At 40.1% G+C, this 22,646-nt stretch overlaps 1 protein-coding gene across 1 annotated transcript in view; it reads right to left on the reverse strand.

The window, feature by feature from the left end:
* Nucleotides 1–22,108, reverse strand: part of LOC108499581 (cadherin-7) — an 88,226-nt gene extending 66,118 nt beyond the window's left edge. Inside the window, exons 1-2 of the mRNA XM_017819587.1 lie at nt 21,282–22,108; nt 12,049–12,443 (exon numbers count right to left, since the gene is read on the reverse strand). Of these exons, the coding sequence (XP_017675076.1) occupies nt 12,049–12,258 (210 nt within the window). The 5' untranslated portion in view covers nt 12,259–12,443; nt 21,282–22,108. The remainder of the gene's footprint in view (nt 1–12,048; nt 12,444–21,281) is intronic.
* Between the last annotated feature and the right edge of the window lie 538 nt (nt 22,109–22,646).

Below are 22,646 nucleotides of genomic sequence, written 5' to 3' on the forward strand. Positions count from 1 at the left end.
GATGCAGTGCCTCGTTCTGGACACCATCTCTACCCATGTGGATGACAAGAAGGTGATCAGGAGTAGTCAGCATGGGTTCACTAACGGTAAATCACACTGGAAAAACTTGATTCCTTCTACAGTGAAACAACTATCTGGATGGATGAAGGGAGAGCAGTGCATATTGTCTACCTTGCTTGACTTCAGCAAGGCTTTTGACACTGTCTCTCACAGCATCCTCATAGGCAAACTCAGGAAGCGTGGACTGGATGAGTGGACAATGAGGTGGATTGAGTACTGGCTGAACTGCAGATGCCAGAGGGTCATAATCAATGACAGATGGTCTAGTTGGAGGCCTGACACTAGTGGTGTCCCACAAGGTTCAATACTGAGCCCAGTATTGTTTAACTTATCCATCAATGGCTAGGACGAAAGGGCAGAGGCCTCCTCAGCGAGTTCGCTGATGACACAAAACTTCAGGAGTGGTCGATATGCTAGAGTGCTGTGCAGCCCTCCAGAAGGACCTCACCAGGTTGGAGAGGTGGGCAGATAAGAACAGTCTGAAATTCAACAAAGGTAAGTGCAGGGTCCTGCACCTGGGGAAGAATAACCCCATGTACCAGGCTGGGGACATGGCTGGGGGACTGACCAGCTGGAAAGCAGCTCTGTGGAGAAGGACCTGGGGGTCCTGGTGGGAAAACAAGCTGTCCATGAGCCAGCAGTGTGCCATTGGGGCCCAAAAGGCCAACGGGATCCTGGACTACATTATGAAAAGCATTGTCAGCAGGCTGAGGGAAGTGATCCTGCCCCTCCACTCAACCCTTGTGAGGCCACTTTTGGAGTCCTGTGTCCAGTTCTGAGCTCCTCAGTAAAGAGAGACATGGAGTTCCTGAAGCATGTCCAACAAAGAGCAATAATGATGATTAAGGGACTGGGGCATCTCTCTTACAAGGAAAAGCTGAGCAGCCTGGGCCTGTTTGCCACGAGAAGAGTTGACTGAGAGGGGACCTCATAAATGTGTAAAAGTATCCAAAGGGAGGGTGCTAAGAGGATGGAACCAGGCTCCTCTTTGTGGTGCCAAGCAATAAAACAAGAGGCAACAGGCAGAAACTGGTGCACAGGAAGTTCCACCTGAACATGAGGAACAACTTCTTTACTTTGAGTGTGACTGTGCACTGGAACAGACTGCCCAGAGAGGTTGTGGAGTCTCACGGGAGATATTACAGAACCATCTGGATGCAATTCTGTGCAATGTGCTCTGGGATGACCATGCTTGAGGATGAAGGTTGGACCAGATGACCCACTGTGGTCCCTTCCAACCTTACCCATTCTGTGATTGGATTTTTACACCTTAATCTAACTTAATGTTTTCACTGATTGCTTTGGTATGATCTTTTCAGTTTTACATGAACCTCCAGAGTGAGAAAAACACAGTAAAATGCTTCATCCTTCCCTTCTAACACTTCCCTTCTCACACTGACTCTCTGAGGTACTTTTTCTTCTCTTTAACTTTTTCAATGGCTATTTTCCTGTACTAAAAGCATTAAGACTAGAATTTTTACATTTTCTTTGAACCTTAAGATAAATCTGAATTGATTACATGTGTCTGTACAAGCAGCAATTATTCCTCAATGTGATGTCCTTCCATTGTTTCCTACACATATATACCTATGGACACATTTATGCATATGCTTCATCACTGCTATTGTTCTAATTCCCGCATGTTTGTTCCTTAAAACCTCATTGGACATGGCTTCATTCAGTTTATCAGTCAGATAAACTGAAACAACTTTTCAAACAACTAATATTTCCTTTGTTTTGGGACTGATACTCACTCAGGATTCAGCATAAAGAAAAAAACAAAAAGCAATACGCCTTTAAGATCCTCAGAGTGGTTGTGGACAAGAACTTGCAAAGAAAGAAACAAACATGAATAGTGGAATTGGAATCATACAATGAGAAAGGAAGTAATAGTTGGCTTATTTCCTGTTTAGAAGAAGGTATAATAGAGTGCTTTTGTTCACAGCTCTGTATTGTCAAGAACATACTCAAAAAAGAAAGGGAACAAATAAAATAGCAATATGGATAAACACAAGATTGCAGTGCTGACTGAAAAGGGAAACCTTTTAAAAGTCTCGCTTGGCTAAGCAACAGTTAAATGGTAAAGGGTAAAAGATGGGTGGGGAGGATAATGGTCTACATACGCATGAAATTATGAACATCCAGAAGCAAGTGGAATTATTTAACAGTTTTTAATATAAACACTATGCAACATTATAGCCCTGCAAGCTAAAAAAGAAACATAAAAATATGCCAAGCACTTTTCCAAATGCCTACTCTGCCCATATAATGTGTATAAATTGTATAAGAAAGACAAGTTAAGCATTTTGCTAGTTTATGGCATTCCATTTATATACCATGATTATGGAAACTTAAGAAATGACCATCTGCTTTTCCCAGCTGTGTCTGAAAACTTTTCATTGTTACAGGATAACAAGCTAAACTTTGCCTCATACAGCACCTGCCTACCTCGTAAGGAAAATGAATTGCTTCATTGCCTAGTCAGCAGGGTTACGATTCGGTACCTCAGTATGAAATGTTTAAGCAGCTTATCACCCTTACACATGTATCCAAGTACCAGATTTTCCATATTTTGGAAACATTTCAAAAGGAAAATAACTTTGTGGGTTCAATTCTTCTCACACATACTCCACGGCAACAGAATTGCATGTCTCTGTAATCCTTAAGGTAATTACTCATGATTTACAGAAACAGGAAAACTAAATGAGACAATATGACTATGGCAGTATTTTGTGGAATTCATGCAGCAAAATCTCCTCATATCACCTGGAAAATAACATTAAATGTATTTCTTTCTACTCAGAGAGGGAGAAAGAATCACCTATGATGTAGGTAGAACATTATGTCAGACCACTCTTAGTTGCAACAGTTCTTAGCATGTGAAACACCACAATGCAGGCCTTCCGTGCTTTAAGAATACTATATGACTATTTGAAAGGAAGGCACTATTTTTTCACTGTCAAAATGTGGAATATGTTGATACTTGTTGCAAATCATTCCTCAGTATTCCTCTTTCACTAACCTATAGAATAAAATAGCCATTAAAATTCAATTTTAAAATGGCCAGATAATCGTATTCCAACATTAATATTCTCAAATGGTCTCCTAGGGTCAATAAAACTGATTTCAAAATTCTGGATTAAATCTTCAGTTACTCTATAAATAGCACAACTTAATAATCAAAACATATTAAAAAACTTTTGCCTTCTTCTTGAACGTTTAAAATTACATTCTTTTCCCAGGGGAGCACTCTGAAAAAGACAGCTTAAGACTAAGCCAGTAAGGCATATTTTGTATTTTCTGGTACATGAGTGATTGCACATGAAATGCTGTATGCAAAAGAGCTATATTTGTCCTGGTATTCCTATTTATCTAAAAAAAAGTAGTTTATTCTTTTCTATGTTTATGACTTGAAGAGCGCTTCTACCATACTATGTGACTTACACCCACATAAATAACAATCTTACTTTTGCAACAGCACAAGACTGTAACACCAGTAAATACTTGTACATGGACAGAACTATTAATGGTAGTAATTTTTTAGTGGAGTCAAAAACATCTGCAAGAATTAATAATAAATATATTCTACAATTTTATGAGCACATTTATCGATTTGAGTGATCAGTTTCACTTCATGATGTATTCTTCTGTTGTCAATGGAGTTTCTTTATTGGCTAAGTTTACACTTAGCCTGGAAATGCGAAGGTGGTTCCCATTTACAGATTGAGGTAAAGTGATCTATAGTTAGGTGTTCACAGCACTTATTTATATTAACAACCCCTGTCCCTATTTTTAACTGGCTGATCCTCCTTTTACAGCCTTGAAGTCAGAAGAGATTAAGCACTCTGACATCCCCAAACTTCTGCTCCTGGTATAGGCTGGTATTCATACCATGACCATAGTTTGGACAGCTGGGACAGAATTAAGAGTTCTCTCAACAGCATGAACTTCACTTTCTTTTCTAAGAGCTACTTGTCTCTAATTTACATGACAGTAAGTGTCTCTTCCAGTGCAAAAGTGACAGAGAAGATTCTCTTAGTATAAGGTAGCTAATAGTTATTTTGAAAGAACTGAGCAACCTAGTGTATTAACATCTTTCTTCTCTCAGCAGTTCCACCATTAGTACTTAGCTCAGCTATCTCTTCCAAGGAAATGCATAATGCCGAAAGAAAAAGATTATACTGCAGAGATTTTCCAGGACTTATTACCAGTATATTTATGTAAAAGCCAAGTAACTGCATGTGAAGGAACCATTCCCTGATTTTTTAAAAATCTCTAAATATGTTGTCACGGGTACTTCCTTTAACTGGTTCAAGTTAGCACTGAGGCACTGACATTATGTACACAGGTACTAGTGATTACCTGAAGAAAAGAAAAAAAGGAAAAGGAACTTAGGATGTGCAGTATAATATTTAAAAAACAATGTGGAGCAAAGAAGAAATTCAAGACATTCAGCAGAAGAATTATAACAAGGCAGCATTAGTCCTGGCAGCACTTTTAGATTATGACACATTGAAAATACTTAATACACTGAATGAATGTCCAATGAGTCTGTAGACAGACACTTATGGCTAACATAAGGAGCATAAGAAAGGCAACATGAAAAAGGTAGTGTGACAGCAGGCTACAAGATATGAACCTTTAAAGCTCATGCAGTTCAATATTTTGAAAGCAATTGAAAAATACCCTTTATCTTCACTGGTCTGAAAGGAGATGCAGCCTTGTACTGACATAGATATTGAATAGGTCTGTACTTAGGAATTTCAACTGACTTGTCATCCCTAAAGGCTGGCAAGTAAAGGCAGGAAAGAACTCTCTATTATCTGTTCATAATGTTTTAAAATGTTGGATGAATCTCATTTTCAGAAAAAATAATATTCTATCTCCATGGCAAGGAACAAGAATGACCTATTGTTCTCAAACTATTTTCAGATGTTGACTAAGATTAGATTTCTCTGAATTCTGTCATTGCTTCTTACCCTGCTATTGCTTCTTGCCTTATAAGACCACTGCCTTAGAGCAGGGGATGCGTTTGCTTGAATTTTGCCTAGCACAATAATTCATGAATGGATTTCCTTAGCAAATACTCAGTTCTTGCAAGTCGTAGTTTTATAGCACTTTATCTCCAATGTTGTTAATACACAACTGTGAGACTAGACAATGAAGGTAAAACTGGATGTTGAATGACAGCCAATAGCAAGAACTAGAGGACCAAGAACAACCTCAGGAGATGAAAAGGAGAAGGAATGTCACAACATCACCAAAAAAATTCAGCTGAAGCAGCATCAGCTTGACTGACATCAAAACTGTACATCTCATGCTCTCATGAAAATAAGGTATTTTCTGATAACCAGCCAAGCATACAGGAGACTTGCATCTACATATTCTTGTAAAATTAGCTTTTACTCTTTCTTTTCTATTTTGTCAGAGACCCATAAAATATAGTTTTCAATAATGCCCAAAAGAAATTCAGAGCAGAGCACTGCAGGTAGAGCCCATTAGTCTACTGAAATACAGAACTGGTATTACAGGATTATATAAATATCACGTCTGCGCCATTGAATGAAACACTGCGATGAGGGTTACTTCATCTACGGATGTTGTCATCACCTTCACTAACCTTCCTCTTCTGTAATAGTACATGTTAAGGATCAATGTTCTATATTATATTAAGAGATCAAAAAGCTGCATGTTCTGGTTCAGTATCCTACTGTAAGGTTCTCAACTCTATTTTCACTTCTAATAATGAAATTACATACAAACTGTCTTTTAGTGCTTGAGCATGTGAAATTGTCATCATTTTAAATCCCCGGCATAAAACCCTTTTCTGTATCCATGCAGCTATGTGAGGACTTCCTTTAAAGAGGGAAAGAAGAAATTACACAATAGCTGGGCAGGCTAATGAAATCAACCAGGAAAAAGCAGTAGATTTTAAGTTATCCTTTTGGATAATTCTTCCTGTGAGCCTTAATCTCACCATTCTCCCCAGAGACACTTTAGCCCTGCATGCTAAGTAGGAAAAATTCAGATTGTCAGTCAGCTCTCAGTTATTCAGGGTAATCCACATAAAGTATAGTATGGAATGATGCAAAGCCCCCAGTAACTATCCAGTGAAGAAAAGTCTGTGCTACTAGTGACTGGATAGAACAAGTTGAGATGGTAAATTCATACCACTGCTGTAAAACTGAAGCATCTCTTCACCAAGACCTATTCAATCCACAAAGCAAGTAAGCAGGACTTGACTATTTTGTCATTTGTTCATTTGTTTCATTTGCAGCACTTGTGGTATAAAAACATTTGCCAGGAATGGCATGTCCCATTTTACTTAAAAGGTCAACTGTTATCAGTTTTCATAGCACAGAAAAGCAAAGAGTTCCTGAGATGGATAAATATCAGAAATACAGCAGATTTGCTTCTTCCCTTTCATAAGCGGCCTTTGGGGAGTATATAAAACAACAGTGCTTCAAAGATTATGATAAAAGTAAAGATAACACAAATAGAAAATGAGAAAAAAAATATAACAAAGAGGAAGTTTCTTTCTGAGTTATTATGCCGTCTTCGTTTTCCACAGAGAGGTCACAAAGACTGATAAAAAATAGTTGGCTTGAGTTTGATTTGTTTAGAATTTTTTTTTTCCAAAACTGCTTGGGGTGGGAAAAAAAAAGGAAAAAAAAGCCTACGCAAAGCTGTAGTTACTCTCAACCAGGAGCTGACTTGCAGAGTAGACATGAACAGGACATTTGTGCAGGATGTTTGGAGGGACAAGATCCCAGGGCTGAAGTTGAGCAGAGTCCAGGTTCCTGTGGCTGCATCCAGAAGCAGCAAGAGGGACAAATCCCTTCAGGGAATTGCACCCAACACACCTTCTTCTTTGCTATCTGCAAATGAGGCAGCCCAGCCTCTTTTTACCTACATTTAGCCTTTGTAATATCACCCTATCTCCTCTCCATTTCCCAAAGTGTCAGTAAAACTGCTGTAGAGAGATGGGCTAATTCTATGCAAAAATCCTCAGCTCTTTCATCACAGATGAAATTCCCTCAGTTTCTCAGCAGCTGATACTCCCGCAGATTGGTCCGAGTTTGACTGAGGGGCCAGCACTTCCACAGCACTCACTGACTTAAAGTGTTTTAGCAAAGGCCCTCATTATCCAAGTCAGTCAAAATTCATCAGCAACATCTGAAATTGTCAGGCTACGATTCTGTGAAAAGAACTCTACTGCTGACTACATCGATATGGCTTGATATAAGGTCACAGCACAGACAAATATAGTATGTGAATAATTATGTTGCCCTATGTTGACACATTTGCCAACATCTTTGAAAAACAACAAATAAATACAAAAACCCAGTATCCTCCCCTGTCTTTCCTCCTTCCCTCCAAAATGATGAGACTGAAAAAAAACCCACCCACTCTCTATGCCAACAATAACATACACTTCTTGGTATTTTTTCTACTTTAAAAACCTTTACCCCATCCCGCCTTGAAGTTCTCTTAAAACTTGTAAAACCTGCAAATTCTCTTAAATGACCCAATTTTATAGAAGAAGTTTAAGTTCATTGCATTTTTTTCATGCTTCACTCATTCTGCACTATATATCTTATATATATATAATAATACAAATATTAGCTTCTATGCACTTCCATCAACATTTGAAAATTGAATCCAACAAGCTTTTTTATCTTAAAACAGTTAGAGTAAAAACAAAAAGGCAGGTAAAATTGTACTGGAAGGCAGTGACTGGAAGCTCTAGGAAACTATACACTCAGTTTACTAGTTTAACCTTTTTTCTTGAATTTACAATCTAGAAAATGCAAATTAGAATTTATGTTTTCCTTTCCCATACATTATAAATAATCCTACATGCATGACATCTTACAAGTTCCAAGTGTTATTTTTGAGAATTACCAGTGAGCCTCTCAAAGTTACATATCAGCTTAATGGGTTTGTGCTCAACCAAAAGTCTGTGTCTTTTATTTCCAGTCCTTCATATGTTAGTGAGATCTCAGGGGAAAAGAAGAGTTCAACTCAGCAAAAAGCCTGAAACTGCATTTTAACTATACCTAAATTTAGAGCCATTGGAAAAAGAGTGTTGGTTTGGATCCAAAAGAAAACAGAGAAGTCAGCCATCAATCAGCATCTCACATGGAGTTCACAGCCTTGTTTAATTTCCTCAGGTTTATTTGTGGCTTCTTTTGATTTTTTTTAACTTTTTAACAAGAAAAATGAAAGTATTGTTGGTTGAGACTTTGTGTCATAATGCTTTTGAGGAGACTTACACTCTTGCAGCAGAACACATTACAAGAAATGAACCCCCCTCAAATACAAAACAAAAACCCCAAATAAAAAACCCCATAACACAACCACTCCAAAACCAAATCAACCAACCAAATAAAAAACAAACAAAAAACCAAACCAAACAAACAAAACTGGGTGTCTGATCATTATATAAAAAAACAAAAAAGATATCAATAAAATTTTCAAGTTCTACTTTAACTGCATCCCTTTTTGCCAATGCATACCCATAGAAACTTCAATTACAAGACTGTATACAGCTTTTCAAATATTTAGTGTAATAGAATACAATTTTTCCTAAATTTAAATGGAATCATTTAAAACTGCTCTATACTATTACTTTTTTGCCCAATAGATTGTATTAAAGTCATTTATATGGAAAATACAGAATAAGGCATTTCACAAAACATATTACCAAGCAGTAGAAAATATTTTCCAGAAATCAGAAGCCAACTATGCTTCTAGCTCAATTAGCACCACAGTTAACTGCCTCATTTCCTACAGAGAATGTCTGGAAGAGAATAGTGCTTATCCAAACAGGTAAATGGGCTAAACAGTGAAACGCTTTAACCCTTCAAGCGAACATAACATATGCTGTGCTGATGGACAGAAAGAAATTGTATATGGTTCAGTCCACAACGTGATTACGTGCCAAGCACCTCCCAAGAGGTGCTCAGAATTACAGCCAAGATGATTAAAATTTGTATCATGGAGAGGAAAGACCTACAATAAAAAGAAAACAAAACAAAAAGCAAAGGCACAAAATTTCTGCCACCTCTGGCTCCTATTAGTGTAAAACTAAAGGAACTCCTCCAAAGGTTTCTGCAGAGTGACATGAGAAACAGGCCCTGCTGCCTTAAGAAAAGAAATACATATGCATTTAGGAAAAAAAATAAAAAATTCTACCAATAAATGGATGTCCAGAAGGAAGGCTGCAATATACCTCAGGTATGGATCTGAAACCTTGTTAAAAAAACATGAAATCACTGAAAAATTAAGTGAAAGACTTGTCTTACTGAGGGGAAAAGGAATCCTGCTACATTGTTTACAAGGAACAGGATTTTACCCTGCATGATCAGGTAATTAAAGTGTGAGAATGCAGACACCCACGACCACAGAGTTAATGCTGAACATGGAATTAACACTGGTATTTCACAAATCTTGAATGATTTGCTGTGTAGCCCTAATATTCTCCAAATGTTGCCTTCCAACCAGAATTGCCTAATGCTTTATAAAATTGAATAGTGGTGGGGAGACAATATTCCCTATTGCAGTTCCATTTGCTTGAGCATTTCTGAAGCCTTTTTATCTCACAGCCCTTAAAAGCTGGAAAAAGGTCCCTCCTTCCTGGATGTGCAGTTAGATTGGCACCCTGCAAAGCATCGTAAGGCAGTGCAGAACTGCCTTCCCTGGGAGTAGAGCACTCTGCAGAGCATGAGGCAGAGTCTGGTTGCTGCTTCCACTTCACTTGACGAGAGAAGTGAGTTATGCCAGCTTTTTGCTTCCTCTAGCTTCCTCACCAAGGGGGAAAAAAAACCAAAAAATAAACCAAAAAACCCCAACCATCCTACCCAAATCTCAGTCTTCTCAGTCCCTACCTAGCTGCAAAGGATTTGAAACAAGAACAGCAATATTTTTAAGGGTAGAAGAGGGGGAGGAAGGCAACTGATGCTCACTTCAGAGTGATGATACACATATTATGTTGACACAGAAAAGAAAATCACTTCTTCACCTTTTTGCTTCCATGTGTGGGAATGCAGCTTCGGTCATGATTGCACCTCAGGAGCCACACAGTGAAAAGCCTCTCCAGTGAGAGGGTTAGGAACTGGGTATGTCATCTTATAAGATACTCAGCAAGGACTCTGTTTCCAGGAAGATGGGCTTCCTCTTGTAAGTGCAAATTTTTATCTGCTTTTCCTACAAAATGGATTGCTGGTACAAGTGTGAGTTCCTGAGCCAACAATTCATACTGCTGATACAAAAACAGGCTGGGCACAGACGGTTTCAGAAAAAAAAAAAAAAGGTTTGCATTTCAAAAGATATCTGCTTATGAATGCTAGGACTCTCATAAAGGACAGGAAAGAGCAGACTGTGAAGCTAAAAATAACGACATACATGCAAATATCATGTACTGTAGCGCTACCACAGCATTTTTGGCCATAATACAGCATTTGACTGAATATGAGAATTACTACAGATCAAAACCAGCCTTCACTCGAATATTTGGAGACACTTCTCTTCTAGGGGAGGAATTCAAATTTGCAAGCCACATTTTCTATTTTATAAGTGGGCAAGAATGCCAAAAAGGCCATTTTCAAAAGCAGAAGAGAAGTTCCAACCTGAGAACAAATTTGCCTAAAAGACAAACTCACACAAACAACCAGCAACTGCATGGCATCAGAATGGAAACTGCTACATAACCTAAAACTTTACCAAAACTTTCAGGACTGCTGTAATTTCAGATCACATTTGTGATTCTAATACATCTTTCTTGAAGGCTCAGTTGTGCAAAGTATCAGTCCCAGTTCAGAAAAGCACCTAAATGCAACCATAGCTGCAATCACGAAAGCAATTCACCATTTAACTTGATTATTCAGTTGGCATGATTAAATTCTAAATGCTTATTGTATTAACACAAACATCAAGGTTTTGTCTCAGTAGGATGCATTAAGTTGAAATTCATTGCAGTTGCATATTTGAAGCAGTGAATTTCAGATTACTTCATTTCCTTTTCTGCAGGCATGCTGTTGTGCCAAAAGCTGTCACTCCCTAGTTTTCTATGCATTTGCTATATTTTAACAAGAAACTCTATTTATTGATTCTGATATTACAGAGAAGAATGGGTTTTCCTTTCAGTAAGATGATTATACATAAATGTTACACAGAAACACCAGAGGGGGTTTTGTTTTTTGTTTTGTGGTTTTTTTCCCTTCATCATTGCTGAAGGAAGCATATTACCTAGCAGCACGAGGCAGTGAATGAGCTAAGTCCCAGATTCACAGCTGTGCTCACAGTGCTCCATGTGCAGCGACGGGCGCTCAGAATGAACCATTTGGGATGCCCTGATGTAAAGGCTTGCTCTGTACTGGACCCGTGCCCATCAGAGGTAAAGCCACAAAGCTGTCCTATGTGCAGAGGACAGCAAGGCCTCCAAGGTGCCAATATGCCAGCCAAGCAAAGTCAAAGCAAAGCAGTAGTACAGACATGCCCTCCTTTTTACTCATCATACCCATAGATGCCTGATTCTTTCTCTCTTGCCTTCAGTCATGTCGATTTTTAGGGAGCAAACAAATTAATATGTAACTTCTGTTTTCTGGGACTAGCTGTTAGCTCTTAAAAAAGAATATTCATCACTACGTTTCTCTATTTCTATGTAAAAGAAATAAAATCTAATATAAGTAATAAATATTTTCTTTCTGTCAGTGGTGGTAAAACACTTTCATTACTGTATTCCATTAAAGAAGTAGTGCTAACATGTAGCGCTCTTAAAGAAAAATGTGAGGGGAATCTTGCATTCTTATAGGAATGTAGCGTGTTGCTGTTTTGAAGTATTAAACCTTTTTTTCTTTTTCAAACTACAAAACTTTGTCCCATCCTGGCTTAAGTCAACCATGCTGACGGAATTAAAATTTTCACCATATAAACACATGAAAAAGCAAGCATCTGTACCCTCCAAAGTTTGTTTAAATCCCCTACCTTTCCTACATAGAGTGGGTCTGTACCCATGTATTCTTCCAGCACAAAGAACTGATTCCACACCCAGCTGCGTTTGGTTCTCGTCCTCCCTGATTGAAAGTAGGGCTTTGACCTGGACCTTGTGAGCTCTGCTTGATTCATCCCAGAAAGACAAAGGAAAAGAGCTAGTATCTGCAGAAAATGGCAGAACTCCACTTTGCCCAACTTCATCTTTTTTTTTCCTCCGTGAAAGAAAAAACCTTGACCAAAGTGGGCACAATTCCAGTTGTCTCAGTAGCTCTAGCGTCTGGCAGGGTGTCAGCTGGGAGTCCAGAGATAATAATTTGCAGAGTGGTCGATTGGAAGATGTCACCACTGCTGAATAGCCTTCACCAAAGAAATGTTGTAACAGGTACCTATCCAGGAAAAAGATAAGAACCGTTGTCAGAATTTTTATTTTTTTTAAAGAATGCAAATAATTCTTCACAGCATTTACATCACTCATGAAAAATGTTTATTTATTACTTTTCTCCTCATCAATACCAATGAGTTTACATAAGAAGTTTCAGAGTTTACAGCAAACTCTTTGGATGGCATTACTACTGCTGATACAGATATATTTATATTCATAAAGTTTTTTCCTGACTGTTCTCTTAATACACCATTTTTTCCCCGAACAAATGCTAATTTTTTTTCTCTTTAAAATAATCAAAGCAAGTGTAGTTCTTTACAGTAATTTTATTTTATTTTTTTCTCCTCTGTCTGCTATGGTTTGCTTTGCTTGTCATTACTATAATATAATTACAAACTGGCTACAGGCAGGAAGTTGTATTAACAGCAGGGACACATCCTAGCTTAACTCTCTCCCACATAACTCAAAAGTAAAATAAAGGAGTATAAGATTAATCAGAAAAATTGATTGATTCTTAGTCACAGCACACCAGACGCTATGATTTGTTCTGATCTGAACCTGACCTGCTAAAAAGCCCTGAGTCTCCCCACTCATTTTTACAACATTCCTAAAGCAAATGTCAGACATAGTAAGAAACGTGTTACACTAGTTTGTATATTTATATAGAAATATGCTGAGAAAGATCAGAAGGTAATGTGATTTTGTGTTTTCAATGAAACCTTGATATAATGACGAATGATTTTTCAGCACTAACAAATACAGTTTTTATCTTTTTGTGCATCTGTTTTTATTTTGAAATTTAATCATTTAATAACTGGTAGAACTCACTAAATATACAAATATATTTTTGAAAGAAACCCCTCAAACTTCAGTACTTAAAGGACACTTTTTTCTGCCTTATACAACTGTGAGCGTTCTCTACTCAAGTAAAAATGTATACTTAGTATAATGTTTTTAAAAGTATAAATTCTGTCAGAGCCAAACATAGCTTTGCCTGTTGGGGAGATCGCCAGGTAAACAATGCTGTCTCTGAAACGGGCATCCTCCTTGTCTGAGTGAGCAATGAGGGAGACAAGAAGCATTTATGTAGTGCCAAACATGAGGTGAAAATAAGGGTGAAATTAAAATAGATAACAAGGCATTAATTTGGAGGGAACTGCTGCTACTTAGGAAGCCATGGAAGAAAGAAGATTTCATCCTTTCTACATTTAATTAATCTAAAAAGGCTAGACATTAAATCACACACACATTAAATGTTCCAGATAGATTACCATTATATCCCTACCCACTACCATTAAAACTGAGTGAAATGTGATATCTGCTATCTGTTTTCAGCCTGTCAGGCTCTCTTAGCTGCTGAACGCCTATGCATCGTGCTGCCAAAGGTACCTAGAGGGCAGAAACATGAAACAAATAAAAAGCTCTTCTGATTACAGACTGTATTTAAAGCCTTTTTATAGTAATCCCTTCTGTGGTACTGCCCTGCACCAGAAAGGCTTTGCTTAGAGGCTGGTGGGATAAACCACAAACCCACTGAGCGTGTTTGCTAAGCAGGAGCAATTTGAAAGCTTCCATATGTGAAAATCCATTGTCTCCCTACAGGCAAACCAAAGAGAATAAGCAATGTCTTACCTAAAGACCCTAATTTTGAAAACAGGATGCTATAGTTATAAAAGACATCATTCCAACATGGACAAAGACACTTTTCACGGCGGGATTAACACACAGGTGTCATCCTCGCTAGCAGAGCCTAGTTTGAAATGATTAATCCCAACTAGTCATAGCTCAGTTTTGATCTGGCCCTTTGGGTAAATCATGACCATATGACAGTAATTACTGAGAGAGTGTTAAGGAGAGTAGCTATGCTTCCTCTGTGATATCTTAACTTCCCACCGCTCTGTTCAACTACTGTAAGCGTTGTTTGTAGTAGAGGCTGTTTACACACCCTTGATTTCCCCCCTCTGTGTCTAAGTTACATCATGTTAAAGACATCTGATATTGATAAACTGTCAGTTTATTTCAAAGAGGCAGCAGATTGTTATTTAATGGAGATAAAAATACAAAATGGATTTTCTTAAGAAATGTCAGTAAAACATTTACAATATGTTAGAGTCTTTTCACTAAGCAGTTTGAAATGTCTTGTTCTTGCTCTGAACAGACATTCCAAACCTAGAATTGCTCTAACCTTTATCTCAAACAGTGTTCTCTTATATCCTTTCTTTTACACCTGCAAGAAAGTATGAAAGCCACCATATGGAGTGCCATGGTCCCCAGCCACACGCCACAGCACAGAACTGAAAAACGCACCCAAAATACCAACTGAAAAACAGTCCATATGCTAGACAGCACAATCTGATGAAAAGCAGAATACTCACACCTCCTGGAAAAAAAAATTGTTGTGGTTTACTCATTCTCAAATACTTTCACCACACAGACTCCAAAATTCCAATTATTTTTATTCAGCTGTGTGGCAGCACTTTCTGCTCTGAAACGTTCTTCCCTCCCTTCTTCCTCTTCTTCGGGAAAAGTCTTCCTATTCCTCTTAGAGCCCTTTTTTTAGGTTTTTATTTATAGTTCTTTCAGTACATTGCCTTTTGAGTGTGATACCTCCAAAAGCATAAGTCTCTGGCACTTAAAAACCTTTTCTGTTTTGGGAATAACTTTTCATTAAATTGCATTTCATTACCTTTCTTACTTATATATATGTATACATATATGTGTGTGTGTATGTATATATACACACATACATATTTTTACAGATTTTTTTAATTTAAAAAAAATTGAGGTTTTGTCCAAGAGTAACTAACACTTCAACATCACCTGTTCTATGAAGTCTGTAAGTATGAAGTCCACAAGTCCACATTAGCAATGTCACAGCCTTCATAAAACTGAAAACTAAGAGGTACCGTTGGTGATTTTTTCCTCATTAAGGCATAACTTCAGCATTCAGGGATGCACTTGCAACAGTGGATATGACTAACACTGACAGTGATAGAGGGTATTCAGGGCTCTGATTCTAATGCCTTCACTGCCATCTGTGTTTACACATTTGAGTGTCAAGTGAAGGCAAAACTGACCTGCAACTATTTTGTACTTTTTGTTGAAAGATGCTTTTTTATGAAATGGTATCACTTCTGCACGAGTAAGACTCAGATTACACAGAACTGAGAAATATTTGCACTTTTAATTGATGTCATTAATTACCCTAGGAAAAAATTGCACCTTTACACCTTGTTTCTGATCTCCAAAATGCTGCTCCCCTCCCGAAATAGGGGCAAAATTCAATCATGTCTCTTCATTCACATGTTGCTAACATTAAAAAGTAATTTAGGCTTTAAAAATAAAATTAATTTGTCTGCTGGTATGTTTAAAGCATTAGGCTCTAGCTTTCACATCTGAGCTTGTATTCCCTACTTTCTTTACATATAGTCCTGGCAATCAAAAATATGAAAAATATAAAGCAAAAAAACTGGTGGGTAATTTGAAGAGTATGTTATGTGATCTGTATAGTGTACATAGCACGTCTTTGCTGAGCAGTAAAATGCTGTCCATGTGAACCGCTGTAAGAATAAAAACTAAAAAATCCACTGGATATCTAAACTCTCATATTTATGTTCTCAAATAGCAGGCTGATACATAAAACATCAGATGGAAAATATACACATATGAAAAAATAATAATGTCTTTATTCAATATATATCATAAAACTTACATTTTCTTCCATCTGCTGTACAAAAAATTAAACTATATTTAAGCCACAGTCTAGTAGGAGAAGTGTTCTGGTGTACACTGCTAATCTGAAAAATGTTATTACTTTACTTCACCAAAACAATCTGCTAGTGTCAAAAAGACACTAAGACACTATTATGCACTGTCTCTGAGGGGCAATCTTGATTTGTTGAAAACATTCAGATCATGAATAAGATCCTCAGCTTTAAGGAATAGTCCTCCTCACTGCAAGCAATTAAGGGTAATTTACACCCACTGAAAATCTCTCTGAATATTTTGCTTCGCTCTATAATTCCTAAAACAACACATCATGACTAGTCTTCCCTGTTTGTGTGTAGCAATGAGCAGCAGTAGATAAGGACAAGTTTTCAGTCTCAGAGATATCCTCTTGGAAGCCCTCTTTCCCCACCGCTGAGATTTCCCCAGCACTGTAGGGCAGTTTGCTGAAGGCTTTTGAGATCATCCTTGCACCACCTAACCTTTGCAGCCAAAATGCAAATTCCTGCAGGCTTCTGCTCACACATTGCTACCAGTGTCACAGTGCCAGCTTAATCTATGAACCATATCATTTCCTTGTCAATCTCTTCAACCCAATAGGGAATTTTGCCCTTCAGCGTATTTTGTCCTGATGTCTTTCCAATGCAAAATGCTTCAGGAAGAACTGGAAATCCAAAACCTTTCCCATTACTGAACTCCACCAGTCTGGATTGCATTTCTCTATTTTGAAATCTTGCTGTCAGCCCAGGGCACTCATTGAAGATATAACTCAAGAGTTTACCACTCCTACTCTTCCCTCTTCCTTCCCTCTGCCACATTATCCTCCTCTCATCAAACTGCTTCAATTTTTGATACCATTGCAAAATTTACTGCATAAATCTGGACCTCGCTGACTCTGAAAGTACACCCCAGCCATCACCTGCTTGCTTAAATCTTGCTTTCCTTGGTCAACAATGCACAGTTATCCCACACTTGTTTGTTTTTTCTCTACTTTAGCCATTCGGTAAAATCAGACCCCGGGTGTTCAAATAATTCTGAGGGTGACTGTTACCACTGGATATTGAACCACGATGCCTTAAACACAGTGGAATCAGCAGGTGAGCCTCCTGACAGCTGAACTGCCTCACTGAAATATTTATGTTTTGACATTCAATTTTACAATGTCCATTGGACAGCGTGTTACATTCAGTGGCAGAGAAAATTCCCCTTTGTTACAAGCCTGCAGCTCCTCCATGTTACACATCCTAAGTATTACAGGAGACTCCTTCATAGGCACAGGAATTATGTGATCCTTGAGATAAAAAGGTTTAGAGAAGATAACATGTCTAATTATGGTGTCAGTCCCATTGTTTGGTTATCACTTCTTTCAGGGAAAGCAAAAAAAAACAAACAATGATGGTGCCTTGGAGCAAGTGAAGTGGGGACCCTTCGATGAAATAAAGCTCTGCAAGTCAAGGCAGTACAATGAAACCTATTAATTCCCTGTGCCAGATGACATTACATCTACAGACCACAACCTCCTGCCGCTAACTGGCCTAAATATTCACATGGGAGATCTGTAAATGTAGTGCACATCCTGCAGTCTGCATCTGGTTATCAAGCAAAAAACTATCACTGCTCCAAACATATGGCGCTGTTACACTAAACTGGCTCCAATACCCTCTGACTCAGGTGAAAGGACCTGATGAGGCAACAGAAAAACACTAGGCACACTTCATTAATGATATGGCTTAAAAAAATGCACAAAAAAACCCCAGGCAACAGCTTTTGGTCTTTTTTACAGCTCTGCAGTTGATCACAAGACAGAATGTGGCTAGAGTGTTAAATTGTTTGGGTTGTTGGTAGGTGGTTTTTTTCCCCCAAGAAAAATTTACAAAAGAAAGATATTTTTCTAATATCATTTTTTCCACGTGAAAGTGCTTTGTTGGTTTTTCACCTTGCAACAGTACATTTGAAACATCTAAGTTGCTGAGAAAAATTATGCTAATTTGATCAGTTATTGAAAAGAAACGCCAGCAGTATTTGTGGATCTGGGACCAATCAAGACAAATATTTAAATTTGCACAAGCTCAATTTCTGCAGCCTCATTTCAGCTGAGGAATTTCACATAATGCCTAGGGATGATTTTCTTGCAGAACCACTGAATTCCCAGAGGAGGCACTCCTGCATTACTGCTCAGAGTTAAACCTGGTTTGACAGGAAGAACCGAAGTAACCATCTATTTTATGCACCCTTCCTCAGCTAGAATTTAATGATTTTTATTGTCACAAGAAAACAATACCCAGTAGTAGCATGAAAAAATGTGTGTGATAAACTAAAGGAAACTGAATGCCTCAAGAAAGGCCTTCATTGAAGAACTGCTGAACACATCAGATACTGAAGGCAATAGCCAAAAAACACACGCAGAAACTTATTAGCCAACCCATCACTAAAACTGACTCCCAAGCAGTATACTCATCTGTAAACCATTTGAAGTTTAAAATATTTTCTATTTCCATCACACGTCGGAGTCAATTTATGAGTTGAATCCCTTTGAGAAAAGGCTTAGCCAGGTTTATAGCACAGTAGGAACTTAAGTTGGACTAGAACAACGTAAGGTCTTGCATTAATAATGATCTCCTTCAGTCGCTCTCTGATTGCTGAAGAAACACAGAAAAATGTGGACACAGCGTGTACACGTACGCAGTCATACATGAAAAGGATAGGTGAAAATCTACATGGATGCTATATCCATTCTTCACATCAGATAAGTCACAGTTATACAAATGCTTTACAATTACCCTTTTATATGAAAAGATAAGAATTATTTGCTATTAAATCAATAGCAAATAATGAAGAGTGCTTTGCTATCAAATCAATGAAAGTAGACTTAAGAGAGTTGTGAGACTGTCATCTGACTCTTAGCACAATTCTAATGACCTACATCAGCTTTTAATTACAGTAAAGTCTCCCATTATAAGGTTGAAATGCCCCTTGATTAAAACTGCAATCTTTACTGGCTTTTTGCAAGAAAATAGTCTGTATTACTGAAGTTTTTAATTTCATTCACATTAACTGACATGCACTTATAACATGCAATGGTAGATCAGATTATTACTTTTAACATTTTCCTAGTATTCCAGGTAGTTTTAAGTCTTTATTAAGTACTTAAACCCTATATATTGCACATACTTAATATTAAAAGTTGTCAGAGTCAGGTTTTAGCTCCTTTGCTTTTCTTGCCTTGCTGTGGATTTTATTGCAATTGTTTTTTAAATCTCACTTAGCCCTTCTTCACGATTCTAAAAAAAGTGTCTAGATGCCTAGGTAGATGCCCTGGTTGGTACAGACTGGAAAGCTATAAAACTGTGTACAGGGACTTTAAACAGGATGACACATTTGGTCCCTGGTTCTTTGGGTTTGTTTTGTGGGTTTTTTGCTCTTTTTTTTTTCTCCAAAGATAATAATACACACGTTGCCCTGAACTAGCTCTAATGAGGCACAATCATATAATGTCTAAACATCCTCACTTCACGTCTGCATCTTTAAAACTTTTATGATATTGCTGAGAGAAAATCTACATGACTTTACAGCTGATCTTTATCTGTTGACCTGTTGTACCTTCAGAAGCTATATTCTAAGCAAACTTAATTTAGTTATGCAACTTTCATGCTACTGCCCATCTGAACAGCTCTGCCTGCACCTGGTATTATGTAGACCTATCTTTTTCAGAAAGAGACTAAGTACCCAGCTTTTACCATTAACAATTCCCTGCAAACTTCAAATATAATAACACAGAAACCATTAGTATATGTAACAAGTATAGAAAAGTCAAGTCACACATCAATGCCAATGAGAGACTTTCAGAAACTGGCATGCTTAAGAGTTTGGCTCTTTTATGTATTTATTTATTTATTTGTCCTGGAAAAGCAATTTATTTTCTGCAAAGCTGCACAATCACCTATGTTTCAGCTGAAAAATGGCAAGGCAGTATGTCTTGTTAGAGAGACTATGAAGCATACTCTGCCCTTTCAAGTCTCTGACTTGAGAAGTTATCTATCAGAACACAAGATTTTTCCTTGCAGTGGGAAAAAAACTAAAGTATCAGCATTTCAGTTTCCAGAATCAGAGCACCTCACTAGTCTCCATCTCCCAGCCCTCCCTAAATCCCGGGGAAGACATCGTTTGTAGGATCCTGGCTTACCTGAACTACCTCATCTTTTGAAAGCATGAGTATAAAAGCTAAATCATATCTCAAAAAGTGTTTGTTTTTTTGTTTTTTTTTTTTTTCTCCATTAGCAAGCAGAAGTCTGAGAATCCAGATCACAAACCACTTGCTATCGGTGCACACAGCCTATTGTAGGAAAGCAGGACATCAGGACATGTCCGTGTGTGTGGAGATGTGGATAACGGGGGGGAGGGGGCGCCGGGGGGGGGACGACGGGGCAGAGGGGGAAGGGTCAGTATCACCCAAGCACTGCAGAGCTAGCCTTACCGGTTGAATACTAATCAAAGAAATAGCTCCCATAATTTCAACGTTTGCAAACTCTAGAACATCCTTGACATAAAAGGACGAAAGCTCTCGGAAATAACTCAGGAAATTTCCTTGCCTCAGTAATCTTTTGCACTGTAACATCACTGGCGGACTTCAAGGCCAAGCAAGACAGCCGCTTTGGCTTGGCAGAAAGGACTGAGACAGTCAGGACTTTGTGCTGCCTGTATTTTGCAGAAGTCCGTGGTCCTCCCTTCCCCCACCCCACTTCTCCTCTTGTCTGTGAGACTTCTTCAAAGAGTCAAGAGTGATGCTATTGTTCTCTAATTTCTCACAAGGTGCGCACACGCCTATAGTCCCAGCGCTCTCACTTTCCACGGTCTCCCCGCCACCTCTGGTGCCGGTGGTCCCGCAGCCGGTCCCCGCCGCGATGCCCGGGCCGCCACCAGCGCGGGAAATGCCAAACTTACCCGCGGCCGCGCCGGCCCCGCGGAGCCGCGGCCCCGCTCCGGGCAGGAGCCGCTCCGGGGCGAGCGGGTGCGGACGAAGAGCGCACAGCCCTTTTCCGCAACTGCTCCGACCGCCCTCTGCCTACACGGGAGGGGAAGGAAGGCAGGGAAAGGCACAGGTGCAGCCGGCACTTACCTGCTCCCTCTCTCCCTCGGCTTCCCGGCGCGGTGAGTATTTTAATCCCAAGGGCCACCGGTTCCTCCGCGGCGAAGTGCTGGCGGGATGCTCCCGGGCGGAAGGGGTCGGGCTGCGGGCGGCGGGGCGCCCGCCTGGCATGAGGGCTGCGCGCCCGCCCGCACACTCGCCCGCACCCGCGGAGGAAGGAGCGCTGCCGCCGCCGCTCCGGTCCTCCTCCTCCTCCACCACGGCACGGCGCGGCGCGGCCAGCCGCTGGGCACACGGCGGGAGAAGTGGGTGTCTGTGCCAAGCCCAGCTCCGACTGGGTGCGGATCGTGGCTGCGGGAGGAGGAGGAAGAGGAGGGAGGGAGGGAAGGAGCGGGGAGGGAGGGAGAAGGCAGAGGAGGTGGGGATGCTGCTCAGGGCAGGGGATATCACCGCTCGGTGGCCCGAGCCGGCTGCCAGCTCCGTTCGAGGGCGCCCGGAGACGGCACAGGGACTCTTTGTACCTCCCGAAGACCCAGCGGTGGCTATTGAAGAGGGATCCAGGGAGCAAGCAGCCTGCCCGGCTCCAATCCCCCCCCCCGCCTCTCCTCCTCCTCCTCCTCCTTGACAGGATATACAGATGGAGTCCTTTGGATAAAAATCAGGAGCCGGGCTAGGGGGTGGGGCGGGAACCAATCTCTCTCCCGATTTGCATTTGAAACGCGGAGCTGAAGGGAGAGACTTTTAAGATTTTTTTTATTATTATTATTTCTCCCCCCCGCAACCCACCACGCAATTTGTCCTAGAAGCTGCAATCGACTGAGCTCCCGAGGCGTGAAGACAAAAGTCGCAAAACTAATCCGAACTTGCGGAGTCCCTGCTTTACAGCTTTGCCCTTTCAGCCTCCACAGCCTGACACTTGCGAACCCCACACTCCCTGGCCCGGCCCGTCCGCCTGGCTGGCGGGGGGCAGCCGGGGGCACCAGGCCGGACCGGGGTCCCCTCTCCTGGTCTCTTGGCCGCGGGGTGGCTCTCCTGGGGCAAGGGCACGGACCCACCACCGACCTGCTCGGGGGACCTAAAACCTCGCACCCCTGCTGCGCTCTGTCTCCCTAGTGCTGCTGTCACGCCTACCAGGCCACTGTTTAAACCGCGGGGTGGTGGGGAGCTGGTGGGGAGCTAGGAGAGGAAGGTTAAAAAAAAAAAAAAGTGGAATAACTAAACCAGGTGCTTTCATAGAATAAAGGGTGGAGAGAGGGGAGTCTGCGCACCGGCTGCAGGAGAAGGCGCAGTGTCACGCTGGGGCTGGTGGCCGGCAGCAGCCACGCACAGCTCCGCAACTCCTGCGCTGCCGGGGATGCCGCTGTGGGAAATGAGCACCTGCTTTGTTTGGACGTG

This window comes from Lepidothrix coronata, unplaced genomic scaffold (genome assembly GCF_001604755.1).
Source record: "Lepidothrix coronata isolate B3197 unplaced genomic scaffold, Lepidothrix_coronata-1.0 Scaffold75, whole genome shotgun sequence".
Lineage (NCBI taxonomy): Eukaryota > Metazoa > Chordata > Aves > Passeriformes > Pipridae > Lepidothrix > Lepidothrix coronata.